General features: G+C 38.2%; 1 protein-coding gene across 2 annotated transcripts in view; it reads right to left on the reverse strand.

The window, feature by feature from the left end:
- The window catches only part of LOC129442895 (single-stranded DNA-binding protein 2), a 111,433-nt gene that overhangs the window by 41,769 nt on the left and 50,184 nt on the right, over positions 1 to 19,480 (reverse strand). For both annotated transcript variants that reach the window (XM_055203210.2, XM_055203209.2), the window contains exon 5: positions 990 to 1,079. In XM_055203210.2, the coding sequence (XP_055059185.1) occupies positions 990 to 1,079 (90 nt within the window). The remainder of the gene's footprint in view (positions 1 to 989; positions 1,080 to 19,480) is intronic.

The raw sequence follows: 19,480 nt of genomic DNA on the forward strand, positions 1-19,480 counted from the left end.
TAGACTTTTGAATCTGTAATAATGAGTGGATTAAGCTCTTTCAATCTGCAAGAGAGGCACTTTTACTGCTTCTGCTCTATCTAATAGAAAGTGAAGAAAGCTACAAAAACCATTATAACACCGGTCACATTTATAGATGGTTTTAGCAGTAACAACATAAACAAACAGCTTTCATGGAACACACGTAACTTTCCGTAAACTCCACAAAGAATCAATAACAACAAAGTGGAGTAGTTTATTTCTGATAACAAGCAATTAGTTTAAATCATAGCTAAAGCGTATAAAAAACTACACTGAGCTAACGTTACTGTGTAGAATGTGTACTATAATGTACACAATCTTAACTACAGATCATCTGCCAAACTTCCCTTCACGAAGCAGTGATCGCCATCTTCCCTCGTCTTTAGGAAACCAAAACATTTGTTATTTTCAACGAGGTATTTGTTCAAGAGTTCAGTTTAGCAGTCAAAAGTCAGACCATTAAACAGAGACCGGAAGTACTGCTCAGACACATAATCACAGCACCACACATTAGTCCGATGAAACGTGCGTCTATTATCTCTAGACCTGTTTTTAATCTATAGACCTGCACTTTCTATCGTTATTATACTATACATTTTAGTGTATTCAAAAGTTTCATAAAAGGGGTCATCTACACAAATATTGCTTGATCAGTCCAAAAACAGTGGGAAACACTGCATCGATTTAAAATAATTTCTGTAGTCATGTTGTAATCATCATATTATATTTCTATCATATTTTGCTATGCCACAGTGATCAAATGTACATAAAAAAGCACAGTTCAGATAGTTTTCACTGTTAACAAAGCTAGGCTGCTGTCAAAACCGCACAGGCAGACCCACCATCAGCCTATACGCACACACAGAGAGAATGCATGAATGAATAAATGAATCGAGCGCAGACGTGAGAGGGTGATGAATGAAAGAGGGCGAGTAAGAGGTAGTGAGAATGAAACCAGCAGTGCTTACCTGAAAGAAGCCGGGAGGCATGGGTCCTCCGGGCATGCCGTCATTGGGAGGCATGTTGCCCATTACAGGGCTGGGGGCGGCTGCTGCACTCTGGGAAATAAAGAGAGTGAAAGAATGAATACAGACCGATAATAAAGAGATGATGCTTTATACTTTTGCATTTATGCATTTTTTTAGGGATCCTCCAATAGTATTTTTGTCCAAACAAAAATGGGCAAAGATGTGCCTAAATTCACTGCAAACCATAGCTTCTTGTAACTTATTGCTTTCTATCTGATATTGTATGCCCAATATTGTACCGATGTCTTTGTTTTGGCGAGTCATTATGTGCTATGTGTGATGAATTTCTTGACTCCCCTCAGGCCAAAGATTTAAATTCCCACTGTGCAAGTCAAACAGATACAAGACTTCCTTTACTCCTGCTGCAATTATGTTTTTTAAAGGACTTATGAAATGCACATTATTGTGTGTGTTGTGTACGTATACTGCTGTCTTCATAACAAATTGCCTCTCGAGGACAATAAAGTCAAGAAAGTATTTAATTATTTTACTTAGAAAAAAAATAAATGATGCAAGAGACATTACACAGCTCAGTGCCTTCACACGGTTAGGTAATAAACAGTTTCAGTTTAATAGCCTTTATGTTATTTTATATAGCCGATATGCTGATGGTTTTGAATTGATGACACAATTATTGGCAGCCAATACAATGCATTTTTAATAATAACGTTTAGCGAAACTGTTATTGAAACAATATCTAAGAATTAGGCATCGACCGATATGGATTTTTCAGTGCCGATGCGATTTTTGTTTCATCAGCCTTAGCCGATGACCGACTCAGGCCTCCGATTTTCTTGAGCCGATATTTGGAGCTGATACTGCTTTTGCTTACTGAATTTACTTCATAAAAATGACACAATGATGATGCCAAATGTTACAAGTCTCAATTTAAAACATTTATTGAACTTAAAAAAAAAATATTTAACAAATAGTAAAAAAAGGTGAGGGTGCTATGGAACCATGAACTGCACTCTCCACAATGATGAGGAACTATTAGAAAAGGATATTGATTTCTAGCACTTTACTAATACAAATATTTATAGGGGTGGTTTCCCGGACAGGAATTATCTTAAACTAGGACTAGAGCTTAGTTTAATAAAAAAAATTAACTAGTTTTAACAAACATGCCTCACTAAAAACATTACTTGTGTCCATTTTGAGGCAAAACACATGGCACTGATGTATTTTAAGATATGTTAAAAAAGATGTCTAGATGAACTAGTCTAATCCCTGTCCGGGAAACCGCCCCATAGACATGAGAAATAAAAACCCGCTTTGTTAGGCTATGATCAGCTGTTAGGACGAGCTTTCGATGTTGTCATGAAAAGATTGGTTGTTTTTAGTCACATGACCTGCAATCGCTTGCGGCTTCCAGCACTGTCTGTAACTAATGTCAGAAAAATCAGCGAACACGGCAGCCACATATCGGCCGATGCGGATACACATAAAACTCACAAATATCGGCCGCCCGATATATCGGTCTATCGCTACTAAGAATAGTGTGACTACAACAATATAAACAAGTAAGAAAAAAATTCAGCAAGAAAAATTCACTCATTTTAATTTAGTGAATTTGGACTGAATATCTTGTTAAATAAAGATATTTTTAATGACATTATTATTTAATCCTTTAAACCATATTTATAAACCATCATATTTACATTGTGCTGCTCAGTAGGAATAAAAAAAAACTTTGACACCATGACCATAAAGTATAAATGTTGACACCATGATGGAAGGCCAAAGTAATGGGCTTATTAAACGACCTGGTATACTTTTATCCACGTCCGCGCAGCTTTCAAAGTATACTCACATGGGCTTCATCGTGGCTACGCGGGGATGGCCGTGTTCGACACGTACGCAATACAAATGATTTCTTATTATTAATTTTAATTAATATTAATTATTACTCTACCAGTCCGTCAGGGCAGCACTGATTCGCGACATTTACAGTACATTAAAACATTTTGGATAGATGAAGAAAAGTAGTGGATTCACCCTTGCAAACAACTTTTAGAACAAACAACAAGAAAACAAAGAACAGGAATTCTTTGGGAACATTATGCAGGAACATTCTGTTCTTGGAAGAAGTGAAAATAAAAGAAGAAAAGATGCCGTCTATTTCCTTTGTGTTATTGTTTGTAGTGGAGTGTCCTGACGAAACTGACGTCATGCGGACAGCGCAAATACATGTACACGGACTGCCCAAGTATACCTTTAAAAAGAATAACTGACCATCCAAACACAGCACTTGTATATTTAGCCTATTACACCTCCTTACCAATCCACTCCTAAACGGACCAATAATACCATCAGACATTTATTTGCATCAGAAAACCCTGCTCATGTATCTGTGTACAGACTTCTCCTCGTAAAGGGACATAAAACAAGCAAACAGTACCCAAGTAAGCTCAAGTGGTATCTACTAAGCTAGTGAAACACTTGGAGACAGGGGCCCTCGTCCCTCTGTTGGCCCCGATCCCTCTCTCTTTAACTGTCTGCTGCTGCTGCTGGGGGCTTGTGTGTTTGCCAGCTTAGTCTATTCTATGAGAGAGTGAGTGAGAAAGAGAGAGAAAGAGAGGATTAAAGAGCAAGAGCTGGCAGTCGGTTCACACACACCCTCCCCCTGCTGTAACTCAAACCTCTCTACATCCACCGTACAAACAGCTACACCACCCCTGACCTTACACACATACACACAGACAATCTCCCTCTCTCTCTCTTATAGCAGACCTCAAAGACATACACAAACTAACACAATCTCCTTTATACCCACTTACAAACTATCGGGACAGGGGGCGGAGCTGAAGGGGTGTCAATCTTTTTGACACACATGCACGCACACACGCACGCACGCACACACACACACACACACACACACACAGGATCCTAGAACACAAAACCAGTCATAAGGGTATTTTCTTTTATCAATTGAGTCAATTGAGATGTATACATCATTTGAAAGCTGAATAAATATGTGTTCAATTGATGTATGGTATGGTTTGTTACGATAGGATAATATTTGGCTGAGATACAACTATTTGAATATTTGGAATGCGAGGGTGCAAAAAAATCAAAATATATAGAAATGATTTTTTTATATATTTACAGTAGGAAATTAAAAATTATATTTACTTAAAATCCTTATGATTTTTAGCATAACAATGTATAATTTTGACCCACATAATGTATTTTTGGGTTTTGCTACAAATATAGACCTTTTGTGTGTTTGCAAACAAAGATGATGTTTTTGTGGGCGGAGCCCAACTGGTGGCAGAAAGTGGCAGCTCTGCAGTAGCGGTGTGAAGTGTTTTAGCATTAAATTGTGATTTTTATGAATACGGTGTTCTGTCAAAGTCTGTTTCCCTATGTTTCCTTTTAGTAAAATGTTTCTTATAGCGTTTTCATCACGTTACGTTTATTTTTCCGATAAATAAAACATTTAAATGTCTTGGCTACTTATATGTGTGCATGGATGTAATGTATATGTATATGTATAATGTATTCTTTATTGGTAAATCAATTAGTTTTCCGTTATGAATCGCTAAAGTACATATAAAAGCAATACTATCATGTATTCTATATAATAATATTTATTAAATATTTCATCATTGTTTGCTTTATCTTACTTATATTTATAGCCTACGTGTTTGTTCTAAAACTAAAACTATTATGTTTACATACAAATTAATATGCATAGGCCTGTTTATATATTAATAACACTTTATATCACGTGTGTGTTATATTTATATATTTATTAAGTAATAAATCTTCAAACTTTACATTTTATTTAAAAACGGGACATATCATGAAAATCTGACTTTTTCTATGTTTAAGTGCTATAATTGGGTCCGCAGTGCTTCTATGAACCTAGAAAATGTGAAAAAGATCAACTCAGTAACTTAGTTTTGGTAAACCATTCTCTGCAAGCATGTGAAAATATAGTTCATTTATATTTGGCTCCCCCTGTGATGTCAGAAGGGGGTAATACCGCCCCTTAATCTGCACTATCCAACCACGACACAGCCATTTAACGCAGCAGAGATCAGCTCATTTGCATTTTAAAGGACACACCCAAAACGGCACATTTTTGCTCACACCTACAACGTGGCAATTTTAACATGTTATAATAAATTATCTATAATATGGTACTTTGAGCTAGAACTTCACATACATACCCTGGAGACACCAAAGATTTATTGTAAAGTAAGTAATTTTTAATTAAATTAATGTGTTAAAGAAAACTGTCAAAAACATTATAGAGGAACATGCATAAAAAACATCTAAAATAATATACATGCCAGATGTTGCATATAAATAAATGAAGGTATAGACGGTTTCAGCAGTAACAACATAAACAAGCGGCTGTCGCGGTCCGCACGTAACTTCCGGTAAACTCCGCTAAGAATAAATAACCACAAAGTACTTTAAACGTAGTTTATTTATATAACAAGCAAAAAACAACAACACATCGATTACCTGGGAAACCAAAACATTTGTTATTTTCCAGGGAGCTACACTGCGACCAAAATGGTCGCATATGCGACCTTTTGAACTGTCGTTGCGACCCTAATTTTTAATGGGTCGCAAATGTGCTACCTAATGTTTTAGACAATATGCTATGATTTACTATGAGCATTTATTAAAACAGAAATGTGGATTTTAAGAATACGTTTTATAACGTGCTCTGAGCCCACAACACGTTGGCTTCATTTTGTGTGAAAGCACGTCGTGTCTCTCCCTATCAGTGTGCGTTTGCGTGCTCAGTTGTTTCTCAATGAATAGGTGCGACGCGACGCAAGCGCAGTGTCTTCCATGTTTCTGAACTTGAGCAGAGGTCTTTCTTCACTGAGGACGCGGGACCCGTATGGTTCCGGGTTTATATTTTAAATGGTCTGTCGGGTCCGGTTAGGTCCTAGTTTAATTACTTTGTGTCCCAAGTCTGATTAATTTTGTGTTTATAACCCGAGTCGATCGGAAAACGGCCATGAGCGCTACCGCGCTAAAGCTCGAGTAGCGTGCCTTCGGTTTCTATGGCGATGGTTCTTGTTACGACCACGCGCTGCATTTTCTTCATCACATTTTTTTAATAATCTTATTATTAATAAACCATATCTTTTCTAAAACCATATCCATATTAAGTTTGGACAGAGATTGTAGCAAAAAGCAGTGCTAATGTCAAGCCCATTGCACTGAACGAGCAAAGCAATGTAAAGTCTGTCACCGGGACAGCAAGTAGACTTTTAAATCTGAAATAATGAGTGGATTAAGCTTTTTAAATCGGCAAGAGAGAAATAGAAAGATAGAGCAGAAGCAGTAAAAGTGCCTATCTAATAGAAATTATAACCATTATAACATCAGTCATAACATCAGTCACATTTATAATATATAGACCTGCACTGTCTATTAATATACTATAGCCTACATAGTATTGTATTATATTGAGTTTGATAAAAGGGGTCTAATTGCTTCATATATCAGTGCAAAAACAGTAAGTGTTTTCGTGGTGCTTTGACAAACAGTGTCAGCTTTGTTAATGGCAAAGAAAGTTTGGGGTGGTTAGATTGATGAAATATAATGTGAAATTAATATTAATTTTCAATAAATCAAAGTATTGTGTTGTGTCACACATTATTAGTTCCTCGTCACATGCATAGTAGACCATTATTTGTCAGTGGGTAATAATTGCCCTTTTCACCGGCTACCACCACCAAGTAAATTTCAGATCTGTGGGAAGGAAACACTGCAACGTTTAAGAAAACAAGGCGGCATGTGGTTTAAAAGATGGCAAGTAAAATAAAAAGCATATCTGTATGCAATACAGTTTCATTATTGTTCATTATTATCCAGAGCACCTTAATATAACTTGAAAAAAATATGTGCGACCAAATCATATTTTGCGCCAGTAACTGAAAAGGTTGGTAGCGCAAGTGCCACCAGTGGAAAAGGTTAGTGTAGTTCCCTGTTTTCGACGAGGCATTTGTTTAAGAGATCAGTTTAGCAACTAGTCAGACCATTAAAAAAACGAAACCGGAATTAAAGTTCGGATCCAGATGAAACCGTCTATAACATAAATACAACATTATTTGTTTTTAAAAGCATTTTAATTGCATTGTATGCTTTTTAGCCAAAGCAAATTCACAAAACAAAACACGGAGATATCCATCTAATATCAAAAAGGCTAAAAATATCAAGTTTAGCTATATTTCAGCTATACCACCCATCCCTAACACACACAAACATGGGTAAGATAGTAGTACAGTTTACACATACCCACAAACACACACACACGCACACACGCAGGTACCAATCCAGGGTCTGGTTCCTGTTCTGCTCAGAGATCCGAATCTGTGGGGCTTTATGAAGCTGATACACAGAATTACAGCATGTGCCACACATATACACACACACACACACACACACACACTCTCACACACACGCGCACACACAGTCCCTCATGCCAAACCCAACCAATCCTAGCTAGCACAGCCATACAGGAGGCGTGTGGTGAACCGTAACCCGGGGCGACCAGAGAGTATTAATGCTCGCTTTTACGAGGAGAGAGAGAGAGAGAGAGAGAGAGACTGTGGTCGCTAGATATGCCTTAACACACATGGACTTAAACACACACACAAAGCGCTGTGTGTACTGCGGACAGAGGGGAGGAACATCACAACTTGAGTGTGTGTGTGTAATGCGGCTCGGTTCAGGTGCATAAAGAGAAGGAGAGAGAGAGGAGGAGGAGGAAGAGGGGGTGAAAGAGGCCTCCTTCGCCTTGTTGCCATGACAACTCCGACCTCAGCTCTCCCTCTCCAGTGCCATTAAAACCCTCAGGCCGTCAATCACCCGCCGGTAAGGAAAGCGCGCGCTTGCGAGTGTGCTTGAGAAGGGAGGGACCGAGCTTTTCAGCGCTCGACTCATTTCTCACTGATTACTGCCATCATCTAATCAAACCATTAAACAGCAGCTCATTTAGGTATGCGCACCTCTACACAAGCCACTAAATAACAGTACTCGTGTAAACATAAACACACGCGCAACATTCACATGGGTTTTACATTTCCATGCGGTACTCAATACCCACTGCACGAGTAAACAAACACTCGAGCACACGCGCATAAACACATGGATTTTACGTCTCTTGACACCGGTTGTTAACTAATATTCGTACCCTGAGCACATAGCAAAACACACATAGACCTTATAAAAAAACACTGAATAGTCGTAATAGATTGGTGCTGTAAGGTGACTGTCTCTTTGACTTGATATTTTTTATCAAATCAAAATTGAAGTTTACTGGCTTTAGTATAAATATGTTAGCATTAAGGATATCTAAATACTAGTATGCTAAAAACACTGACAAATTCACATTTAGAAGATGTACGAATTCAAAATCAAAACTTTTACTTCGGATTAATGATTTTTGTGAAATAATTCTGCACTTCCGCTTCTCATCACATTCCAGGCTGTGAGGTAAACTAAACATTACTGGCTACTTCAAAAGGGGGAGGAGCCACCCCAAATACTTAAGAAGCCCCGCCTTACTTTTAAAGCCGAAGGTATACTAGGGTCGTCCGCATGACGTTATTTTAGTCATCAGGAGAGTCCGCGGTCGCTTGCGTGCACCGTCGCGTGCCACCCAAAATTTCAGACCGCGTGGACAGTACGCGTACAACAGCGCATGCGGGTCAAAATATTGAGACAGGACACTCCACAACAACCAATAGACAACGTTTGCACAAACACACCATCGTCTTTTCTTCTTTTATTTTTACTCCTTCCAAGAACAGAAAGCAGTGGAGCATTTTCGTCACCATAATATTTGATTCCTGTTCTTTGTTTTCTTGTCGTTTGTTCTAAACTTTATTTGCAATGGTGGATTCCCTACTTCATCTATACAACATTTTTTAATGTACTGTTAATGTCATGAATCAGTGCTGCCCTGAAGGATAATTTAAATCAGAAATCATTTGTATTGTGTACATGTCGAACACAACCATCAGCGCGTAGCCGCGCTGAGTATACTTTGAAAGCTGCGCAAACACGTGCGCGTGCGAGCCAGACGAGGAAAATTAGTTTTAGTCTAAATATGTCAATGTATTGAACAAAGTTGCGCATTTTAAAGCACTTCAGTTGATCAAATTCAAAATGAAATTTAAATTAAAGCAACACTAAAGAGTTTTTGCTCTTTGCTCCCACTACAGGTTGGAAGCGGAATTGTCCATTACCACTGTCGTAAATAATTTAGCCTACTGCAGCAAAGCTGGCTTTGATTGGATTGTAGGTCTTCCGTGAAGCAAGTTTTTGTAGTTTTCACTCGAACTACAGGACGGTTGGAAACTTCTTTAGTACGGTTTTGGCAGATTGAGGGCTGCAAAGCGAATGAGAAAGGGCCGTTCACCCGGGTTTTAAGTGGTATTTTATGGTAAAAAAAAATCTGTAGTGTTGCTTTAAAAACGTAAAAAAAAATTTTTAAATATTGTTTTTTTTTTACAAATGACTTATCTGTAAACTTGATTATTTAAAAAAAAAAGAATGTGCCCTTATAATCTTGAATAAAAACGCTTCTCCACTCCTTTAAACGATCTCTCTTTACTTCCAGGCACGAGGAATGGCGAGAGGGCGGGGCCTGGCAAAAGATCGCAGCGATTAGCAAATAACAACATGGCCCAACTACCAACGATCAAATAAATTCTCGATAAACAAATTGAAGTCCCGCCCACCTTTTTTTCTGATTTCATAAGCCGTTTCACTCTGACATACATCGCGGCGAGGGAAACATTAGACAATCGATACTTCCGTTTTATTGTAACTTTAAAAATTAATTTAAATGGTACTGCTTAATAAAGATTTAATACAGTTTAATGCAGTAATACTGCTGTTTTTAGTAAACAATGTGGAAGTTGAAAGCACTAATGTAAATTATACTGATCATTTATACTTCCATGATAACCTTTTCCACAAAATGTTCAAATTAAACAATGTCACTAACCATTAAATTGGTAACATTTCTATGAAAGCCATATAAAACCATTCTGCTCTTTGTAAGTAGTAAGATCTGACTCAGTTCCGGTTCTTGTGTTTAAATGGCACGCTATGAGTTATTTATTACATTTTCCCGTCCTCATCACACAGGTGGGTCAAGTTTCTCTTGAATCCAGCTCTGACGTCACTCTGACGAACTCCTACCCACAAACAAACATCTTAAGACACTATGCTCCTTAAAAAAAAAATCACAGAATTTCCTTTTTCTAATCATGTACATTTCAAGCTGCAGTGTTAAATGAATTCGTGTCACCAGCCCTGTGGCATCTCTGAACGACTGTCTTCTGTAAATACACTCTTCGGTGAGGACGATCCTCTGAGCGGACGCACAGGTTATTAAAAATGATTCGGCGGGCGAGAGTGCAAAGCTGGAGGTGAGAACCAGACCCTTTGGCTCTGTCCAGCGTCCTTAACCTTTCAACATCACCACCTCTCCAACTCTCCTGATAACGCCAGCTTTAATGCTCCTCTTGCATTCATGCTTCAGTCCTTTTTTGAGTCCTCACTCTTTCTCATACTCTCCTGTATAGATGAAGTTGAGTCTATAAAGATTAGCTAGAGAGACCTGCATGCATAATGAACCTGCTGGCGGACAGATGTGCCGCAGCTCAAAGACTAGATGTGTGTGTGTGTGTGTGTGTGAAATACATCTGTGAGTCCAGTGACTAAAGATTCTCCCAGCACCTCAAAAATCCAAACATCTCAACATCGCAGCTCTCTATAAATCATTGCTTGCAATCAACCAATATATGCTTTAGTATAAAATGGATGGTAATAGTCCTGTATGCAGACTGGTTACTGTAGTGTTAAAATAGTAACACATAATAGTAACTACTGTATTTTCCGGACTATATAAGTCACACTTTTTTTTCACAGTTTGGCTGGTTTCGCGACTTATGGTCAGGCGCGACTTGTAAGTCAGTATGAATTAATTTTAACATATATATGTAACCGTCTACAGCCGCGAGAGTCTGCTATATGCTGCTCCTGTATTTATGTAATTCAATGAATTCAGTGATGTGGAATGAAGAGCCTGCGAACTTGATGCGCGTTGGCTTGTTTTGTTCATTTAGCCTGTTCAGCCTTCCAAGTATGTATGCTATTGTGTATCGTGTAAATAACTGATAATGTTACGTTAATGTACTGACATCTATTCAGCCTGCTGTTCTGTGCTATTGTTTAGTTGAATAACTTGCCTTTCCGCATTAAATGTCTGTTCTTCGGCTTAAATTTTGTGAAATAATTTTCTAAATAAATGCGACGTGTAGTCCATTGCGACTTATATATGTTATTCATCTTCATGACGCATTTTTTGATTGATGCTACTTATACTCCGAAGCGTCTTGTAGTCCGGAAAATCCGGTATTCGTGAAACTATGAAATAAAACAGCTATTTCTGTACAACATGCCTTGATGCCAACTAGGGCTGGGTGGTATGACAGTATATTCTGTTACCGTGAAATAAAATGTCAGACGTAACCATTTTTATTATTCTGTGTATACCTTGGAACGTAAAAAAGTGGGTGTGGCTAACTTGGCATTCCAGCATGTTAAATGGAGAAACGTAAAATAATCCACTAATTAGTTAAAAGCTATAGTGAGTGACCCAACTTCCAACGATCAAATCAATTCTCGATGAACAAATTGAAGTCCCGCCCTACCTTTTTCCTCATTTTAGAAGCTGTATCACTCTGATATGCGTTACGATGGTGGGAACATAAGACAAATCGCTACTTCCGTTTTATTGTGACTTTAAAAAGTACTTTAAATGGTACTGCTTAACAAAGATCATGGGTTTAATACAGTAATACTGCCGAAAACGACTGTAAAGCCGTTTTTAGTAAAAAATGTGGAAGTGAAAAGCACTAATGTAAATTAAACTGATCATTTATACTGCCATGAAAACCTTTGCACAAAGTGTTCAAGTAAACAATGTCACTAACCATAGTGTTACTTTGGTAAGAACAACGTGCCTTGATGCCAACTAGGGCTGGGTGGTATGGCGGTATTTTCTGTTACCGTGCAATAAAATGTCAGACGTGACAGTTTTTATTATTCTTTGCATACCTTGGAACGTAAATAAGTGGGCGTGGCTAACTTGGCACTCCGGCATGTTAGACGGAGAAACATGTCAAATAATCCACTAATTAGTTAAAAACTATAGTGAGTGGCAAATTTCTGCATATTTTCATAAACCAAAAACAATATAAACTGAAAAACACGTATACTGTAAAATATACCGTTATCATGAAAAAATTGTCAGATGTAACAGATTTGTTTATTCCGTGCATAGCGTGAAATGTAAATAAGTGGTGCGTGGCTAACTTGGCACTCCAGCATGTTAGACGGAGATGTAAAATAATCCACTAATTAGTTAGAAACTATAGTGAGTGGAACATTTCTGTCAAATGTTCATATTTTATCAAAAAACTATATAAACTGAAAAAACACGTATACCGTAAAATATACAGTTACCGTGAAATAAAATGACTTATTCCGTGAAATGGATTTTGATCTACCGCCCACCCCTAATGTCAACTATTAACATTACTAGATAGGTAGCATAACTAGGTAGGTTTATATCATAAGACTGGCTATAGTTTAAATTCAATGATGAATTTGGCAGACGCTTTTATTCAAAGCGACTTAAAGTGCAATACAAGGTATACATTTTATCATTATGTGTCGTTTTTTGCACTGCTATTTTTTTAAAAATCAAAATATTTTTAATCTTCATTTATGTAATAGAAATTTAAAGCAATAACACACAATAACAGATAGTGTCGTATTGTTAATATGTCACAATAAATATAAAAAACTTATGGTATGAAGTAGTACCTTAAAGGGTGGTATCCCGAACAGGGTTCAGGCTAATCCAGGACTAGTCCTTATTTATATTAGGTAATTTAAGATGTTTTTACAAACATACCTTACAAAAAAAATACTACAGGTATGCATCTTAAGACAAAACAACGTCACTTATATATGTAAAAATTAAACAGGACAAGGTGTTTTTTAAATAAAGCAGCTCAAACATGCATTTTAGTCTGGGACTAGGATAAGCCCTGTCTGGGAAACTAAGTTGGTGTGCCCTTGAAAATTGGTGTTGCCTGCTGAAATACACATCCTTGGCACAGAGACACAGAAGTATCAATAGCGTTGAGCGGAGTGAGACGGCATCTTCATCCTTGTTTAAGCTCGCATATTCATTAACAGAGTCATATTCCTCACCTTCTTCATCAAGCCGATGCAAACATGGCCCGTACTCCCAACCTTTTGCAAAACGGTCACTCACATATTACCGCATTACATAATAATTGGACCAGCGACAGAAGGTTAACCAAAGCTGTCTGCGCGAGCCAAAACACGTTAATCAGGTCGTTTCGTTCAGGTCACACCTGCGGCCAGGAAGCGGCTTTCGCACGAGTACACCGATGCCCCCGCGCTTGTCCGTTCACAGGCCAGCGAACACTGACCCTCTCGCTCTCACCTTCCGCAGATAACACGCAGAGATAAATACCTGTGAGGGAAAACACGAAACAGATTCCGCCTCGGAAAACTTAACTCGGCGCTGTGAACTGCTGCTAATGAGGGTGACGTGCTAAAGTGCTGTACCAGAATGAAAGAGAGAGACAGGGGTGAAAGCCAGGCCTTGTAGCCTTTCATTAGACCGGTGACAGCCCCACAGGGAGAATACTATGTCAAAGCCCTCTGTGAAACAAAAGAAATCAGGGGACAGAAACGGCTGCCAAGACCACACTGCTAATTGGAGATAATTAATGCCATTAATTAGGCACTGATGGGGATGGGAGGGAGGGGAACAGTTACGCAGAATAGAAACAAGAGAGGACGGAGAACCGATCCGGGAGAGCGCTAAGACGTTTCTGGTTTGCGCTCAAGCTCTCAGATTCCGGCGTGACCCGGGTAAAAGGGGGACGATGGCACCTCGGAGCGCAACTTTTGGCCTGTAGAAAATCCGCAAGTGCACTTTTAAACTCACAAGGAAGATTGCTTAACATTTAATTCCACCAGCTGACACACAGGTAAGGGCTGGTAAAACATACTATTCAGATGCATAGCACTGTGCAAACACTGAACTGCAATACAGTGGGGTCCTAAAGATTTTTGATTCTTGTTTTTCAGTGTGGTTTAATCTAAAAGTGAATAGGAAAATTTGACAAAGAACTGTTACGGTACATTCAGACGGGACGTCAGGATTACACTTTACTTAACAGGTGATGCCATATACACTTTACTGCTCATGGCAAAAATGTTCTCAACTTTTTAAGTGCCAATGCAGGCTTAAGCCAATCAAATCACCTTATGCAAAGCACCTAGTGCAGACGCAGGGCTCACAAAATTTCAAAATCCCTGGTAGGCACTCTTTAATTTTTGGTAGGGCAAAATGAATGCAAGTAGCCCAAATAAAAACGACATTATTTATAATGTAGAATATTGAAAATTCCTGGATTTCCATGCTAGCTGTTCCTGCTCATCCCCAGACTGGATCTACTTACCATTTAATAGTGGTTCAATGGGTCACAAAACTCAAAGTTTGGATCATGTAATTTTTTCCAGTTACAGATTGGATCATTTTTCCGATCAGAAAAATAGGGGCTACTGTTGCTTTAAGAGCGAGTTCTGCATGGAACCACATAGGCCTATAGCCTAATGTCAAATTTTTTTTTCAACTGATTATTTTCACTTAAAGGGACAATAAGTAGGATTTACCCCATCTAGTGGTGAAATTGTATTTTGCATTCAAACGAATAGTGCTCTTAAGCGCCTCGCTTTTCCAAATGCGTGTTGCAACTACGGTAGCCGTTACGTAATCACTGATCTCCTTGTTCGTTTCAGCTAGTTCACGTGTTCTGAATGAAAACGCGTTGTGGAAATGCGTTAGTAGCCTAGTGCTTTTTGTCCCTCTCTGCTATTATAGTTTATTAATACGCCGGAACGACATGGAAGCCTCCTTGGACTTACCCGTTCAATGTAAGTAAAGAGAAGAAATTTTAAGCTTACAAAGAAAAGTCAGATCACTGGCAGAGGTCATTTGACACCAACGAGGACATATTTATGACTAAAGACATTGTTTTTGATTAATAAAATATTTCTTACAGTCTCTTTAAAGACATAAATAATTGTTTTTATAGGAATATATGTTGAGATTGTTTTGTGTGTATGTGTCTGGTAAAAACATGAAAATTCATTGTGCGCAACGCATAATTACCCAACCAAATCTGTGAGAAAATGCAAAAGCATTAAAATATTTTTCCTCCCTAAGATAAAGATTGTGGCGGGTTACATTAGCTACACCAGCCATCGCTAATGCAACCAAACGGGCATCTATTTGCTGTCAAAACCAAAGACGCCTTTTTGTGTTGTGTTGCGGTCCACTATGATTGGCCTGTTGCGAATCTTCAGACACGCCCTCTTGTCAAGCGTTAAAGCGTGTAAATGTACTGTTATGATACATATTTAAGACTCTTAAATACTTCTAGGTCAATATTCAAAGTATGTCTACTGCACAAAATATCCGATTTCTTTTCTTCCATTAAAGCACAGACAATGCTCTTTTGAAAATTACATCAGTGGGATAACATGGTGCATCGGGTTTTGCACTTGCAAAGCCCCTGTCAGCGCTTTTCTTTCATCTTTCACTTAAATTGTTTTGCTGATGATATCATTTGTAAAGAAAAGATCTGTATTAAACACATTTTAAATAGTGGTTCAAGTCATTGCCAGCTCTGCAAAACATGATTTTGGATAAGCCATTTTGGCACACTGCTCCTTACAATAAGTCCTGGGCCGGATCGTTTAACAAATATTTAATAATAACCACAATGCATATTAATTCTTAAGTGAAAAATACATTATAAATACATTTCTACAAGATCATTCCACAAATCCTCTTCAGGTTTGCCTTGTGACATTACCGCTGTTGTAAAAAAGAGGGACATTGCTGGCAATCAGGATACAAGGCTATTTCATTCTGTAGTGTTTCTGCTAAAATACAGCCTGAATTACCCAATGAGATATTAGCATAAAAATTGACAAAAGTCTGTTTCCTAATACTTTGGTTTGTAACGAAAGAATGTAGGACACCTTTGAATTATTCTGCCATCGTTTTCTTTATTCTGCTCCAGAAATGTGCAAATCTATTAAAATGAAACAACAAAAATGTAGCAACCTTGCAAAAAGTTCAAGGCAAGCGAATCAAACTGAAACTTTTAAAAACTCTCGCACATCTCTTTCCGTAGACAGCATCTCCTCGCTAAATAAAAGTAATTTGAGACCGTGCATGACTAAAGCTCCAACAGAGCATTTGTTTCAGTGTGGTAAGCAAGTGAACGCTTTTTTGGTTTGCGAAGGCGACAGAACAGACAAGAACATTGTTGAAGGAAGTTACTGTCCTACAACCTGACCAGAAGAATTTAATAAGAGCAATTCTCATGCACAATACGTCCTGCGGGCATAATTGAAGACAAAAGCATTTCAAACCAACTAAATACAAGCTGTCTGCTTCCTTCCTCTCGCTTGTTTTGTCATTTATCAGTACCTCGTAAAATTGCGTTCATCTTCATGTCTGTTTTGTCATTTCTAACAGCAACATTTTATCATCACAGTCCCGGTGTAGTCCCAGGATCAGCAAGAGACTATAGAAACATAATGAGCTCATCTTAGGATGACATACAGGTGACTTGTTTGGAGTGGCACATATTTAGGATTGCAAAAACTTTCCATGGGAATTAACGCGTATATATAGGAATAAACAGTGATTATTTAGAAGAATATTCTGAAGGATTCTAGATCAAACAAATTCAGGCTTGATGAGTGCAAGTATCAGGATTCTTTGATAAATAAAAATATATTTTTTTTATATTATTAAAGAGCCAGTAAGATGACAATTTTAAGCATCCTATCACTATTTATAAGTCCCGGACAACAGGTTTAAATGCATGCAAGGTCAAAAAACACTGTAATTTTCTCAAAATATAAATTTAAAATTACCCCATTTCTCAGAGATCCCCAAACTTCAATTTTACACTCATTTAAGCATTTATGTAAACTAACCAGGTCATAACAAAACCGCTTGCTATCGTGACTCTGACAGTATATAAGTTAGAGTTTAAAAAGCGATATCATTCATCATTAATCCAAGCAATAAAAACGACTATAGACATTTTACACTCATTTAAGCAAGTATGTAGCTACAGTATAATCATACTTACAGGTTGTGGTTAGGAGACGCATGTTGTTCCAAATAAAGTGGGTACTGAACCATCTTTCACTGCCAAACGTCTAAATCCCTCCCTTAAAAATTAATTTTAACCACTGATTCTTCACAGCCAGACAGGTTTAGTATATCCCTCCTTGAAAAAGTCTCCTTTGGTAGTGAAAACAACACAAATTGAAAACACAGCGTGAGCTGATGTTTACACAGACTAACTAGCTGTGGGCGGGTCATAGTTTTCGTTTCTCCCGCGGGCAAGGCTGTAGGCGGAGATTAGTATCTCATGTGACGTGGATGCGTTCGTGTGACGTGGCAGATATCAGGAAGAAGACTCACTCCCTATAACGACTCGCTTCAGCGATTCAGAGTCGACTCTCTGCTTTAGAGGCCAATAACTTTATTAATCGTGCACTTTTTGGTTCAACTACTTTACACGTTGTTTAAATTGATGGACGGCTACATGACACACTGCAATAAAGGTTAGTTTCTATTTTGGATCTGTGTGGCTCTTTAAAACAAAAAACAATTTGTTAAAAATTAAAATATTTTGTAACAATACACACTACCGTTTAAAAGTTTGGGGTAATTTTTTAAAATTTGTATTACCTTGCATGCATGTCTGCTTATGACAAAACTAAATGTCTATTTATGTTTGTATATGATAAAGTTGATATAAGTTTCCCTAAATTTTCTAATAATTCCCACAAATTCCAATACATTCTTGTTAAGTTTCCAATTTGGAATATTTCCAAAATCCCCCAGATTAAGTTCACATGAAAAGTTTACAGAAATTTGCTGGAAACTTTCCGCCCTTTGCAACCCTACACACATGACATGACAAATTATGCTTTTCCATTGCATAGTACCCCACGGTTTGGGTCGGGTCAGCTTCTTTTGGGGGCTTTTCCACTGGGTGCAGTACGCAGTACCCAATACTTTTTTTAGTACCACCTCGGTTGGGGTTCCAAGCGACCCGAGCTGATACCAAAACGTGATGCGAAAACACCTGTAGATCACTGATTGGTCTGGGAGAATCGTCACTACCAGCGTCATCACTATAATGTAAAAGATTAGCTTTACCTTCGTGCTAGCTTGCGCTGTCTCGAGTAAACCTGTTGTCATCTGTGCTTTGCTTAAGTTCCCAAACTCCCTTTAAGCGATGGAATCCACAGGGTTGTGAATCAGGAACACCATAACAGTTTGTGTACAAACATCTATTTGTGGTGGTCAATTTTAATTTAATGGCGGACTGAGAAATAAATGAATGTATGGGAATGTACAACGACGCTCTCACTTGTATGATGTCACAGCAGTAGGTAGCGCAAATATAACGACACGCCTACAATCCCTCCCACTCGGAAGTGTTACTAAACTCAATGGAAAAGCAACTTTTCGCCCCTTTTGCAACCCTACACACGACTAATACCCAATGTCAATGACCAAAAAGGCACTCCTAAAGAAAAATAGGGTCAGAAACAACATAACACCTCATGAAGTGGGTTTTCGAGAAATGCCAGCAAATATTTAATAACCACAATGCAGAATGGCCTATATTTCTACCAAATATCAGATCTTGCCATCCAGCATTACTGCCTTTGTATACTGTCAAGTCTGTATTTTGTAGCTTTTGTGCACAGCAACAATGTAGAGTGACACAAAACACGGCTGCCCTTAGTAGGTTCAAAAGAGGGGTCAGGGTATCAGACTACTGCCTGGTCAATGTCAATGTTACTGTAGAGACAACATCTGAAATCATTTTGACAAGCATACGTTTTTTGGGATTTCTTGGTAGGAAACCTCTAGTGTGCTCAGAGCAAGCTTACCACTAATGTGTTCCCAGCAGGGTGTGACCACAGGTCAGATAAACAACCGACCATAACCATCTCTTAATCCTGTCTCAAGCTGGAGTTCAACCGGTTCAGTCCAAAACCCCAGAGAACGGTGGACACAAACTCGTACACTTGTATCTGCTGCTGGTGGTCCATGCTGGTTCCTTAACGTAATACAATGTAAACAGCAACAGGGGGCGCTATTTGCATCAAATACATTCGACCGTTTACTGAGATTTACATATTGATTTTGTTTTTAGTTTTTTATCTTTTATATTTACTTTTTCCAAAGGTATAAATCCAGAGGTATACAACCTATAGTA

This window comes from Misgurnus anguillicaudatus, chromosome 2 (genome assembly GCF_027580225.2).
Source record: "Misgurnus anguillicaudatus chromosome 2, ASM2758022v2, whole genome shotgun sequence".
In the NCBI taxonomy this organism is placed as follows: Eukaryota; Metazoa; Chordata; class Actinopteri; order Cypriniformes; family Cobitidae; genus Misgurnus; species Misgurnus anguillicaudatus.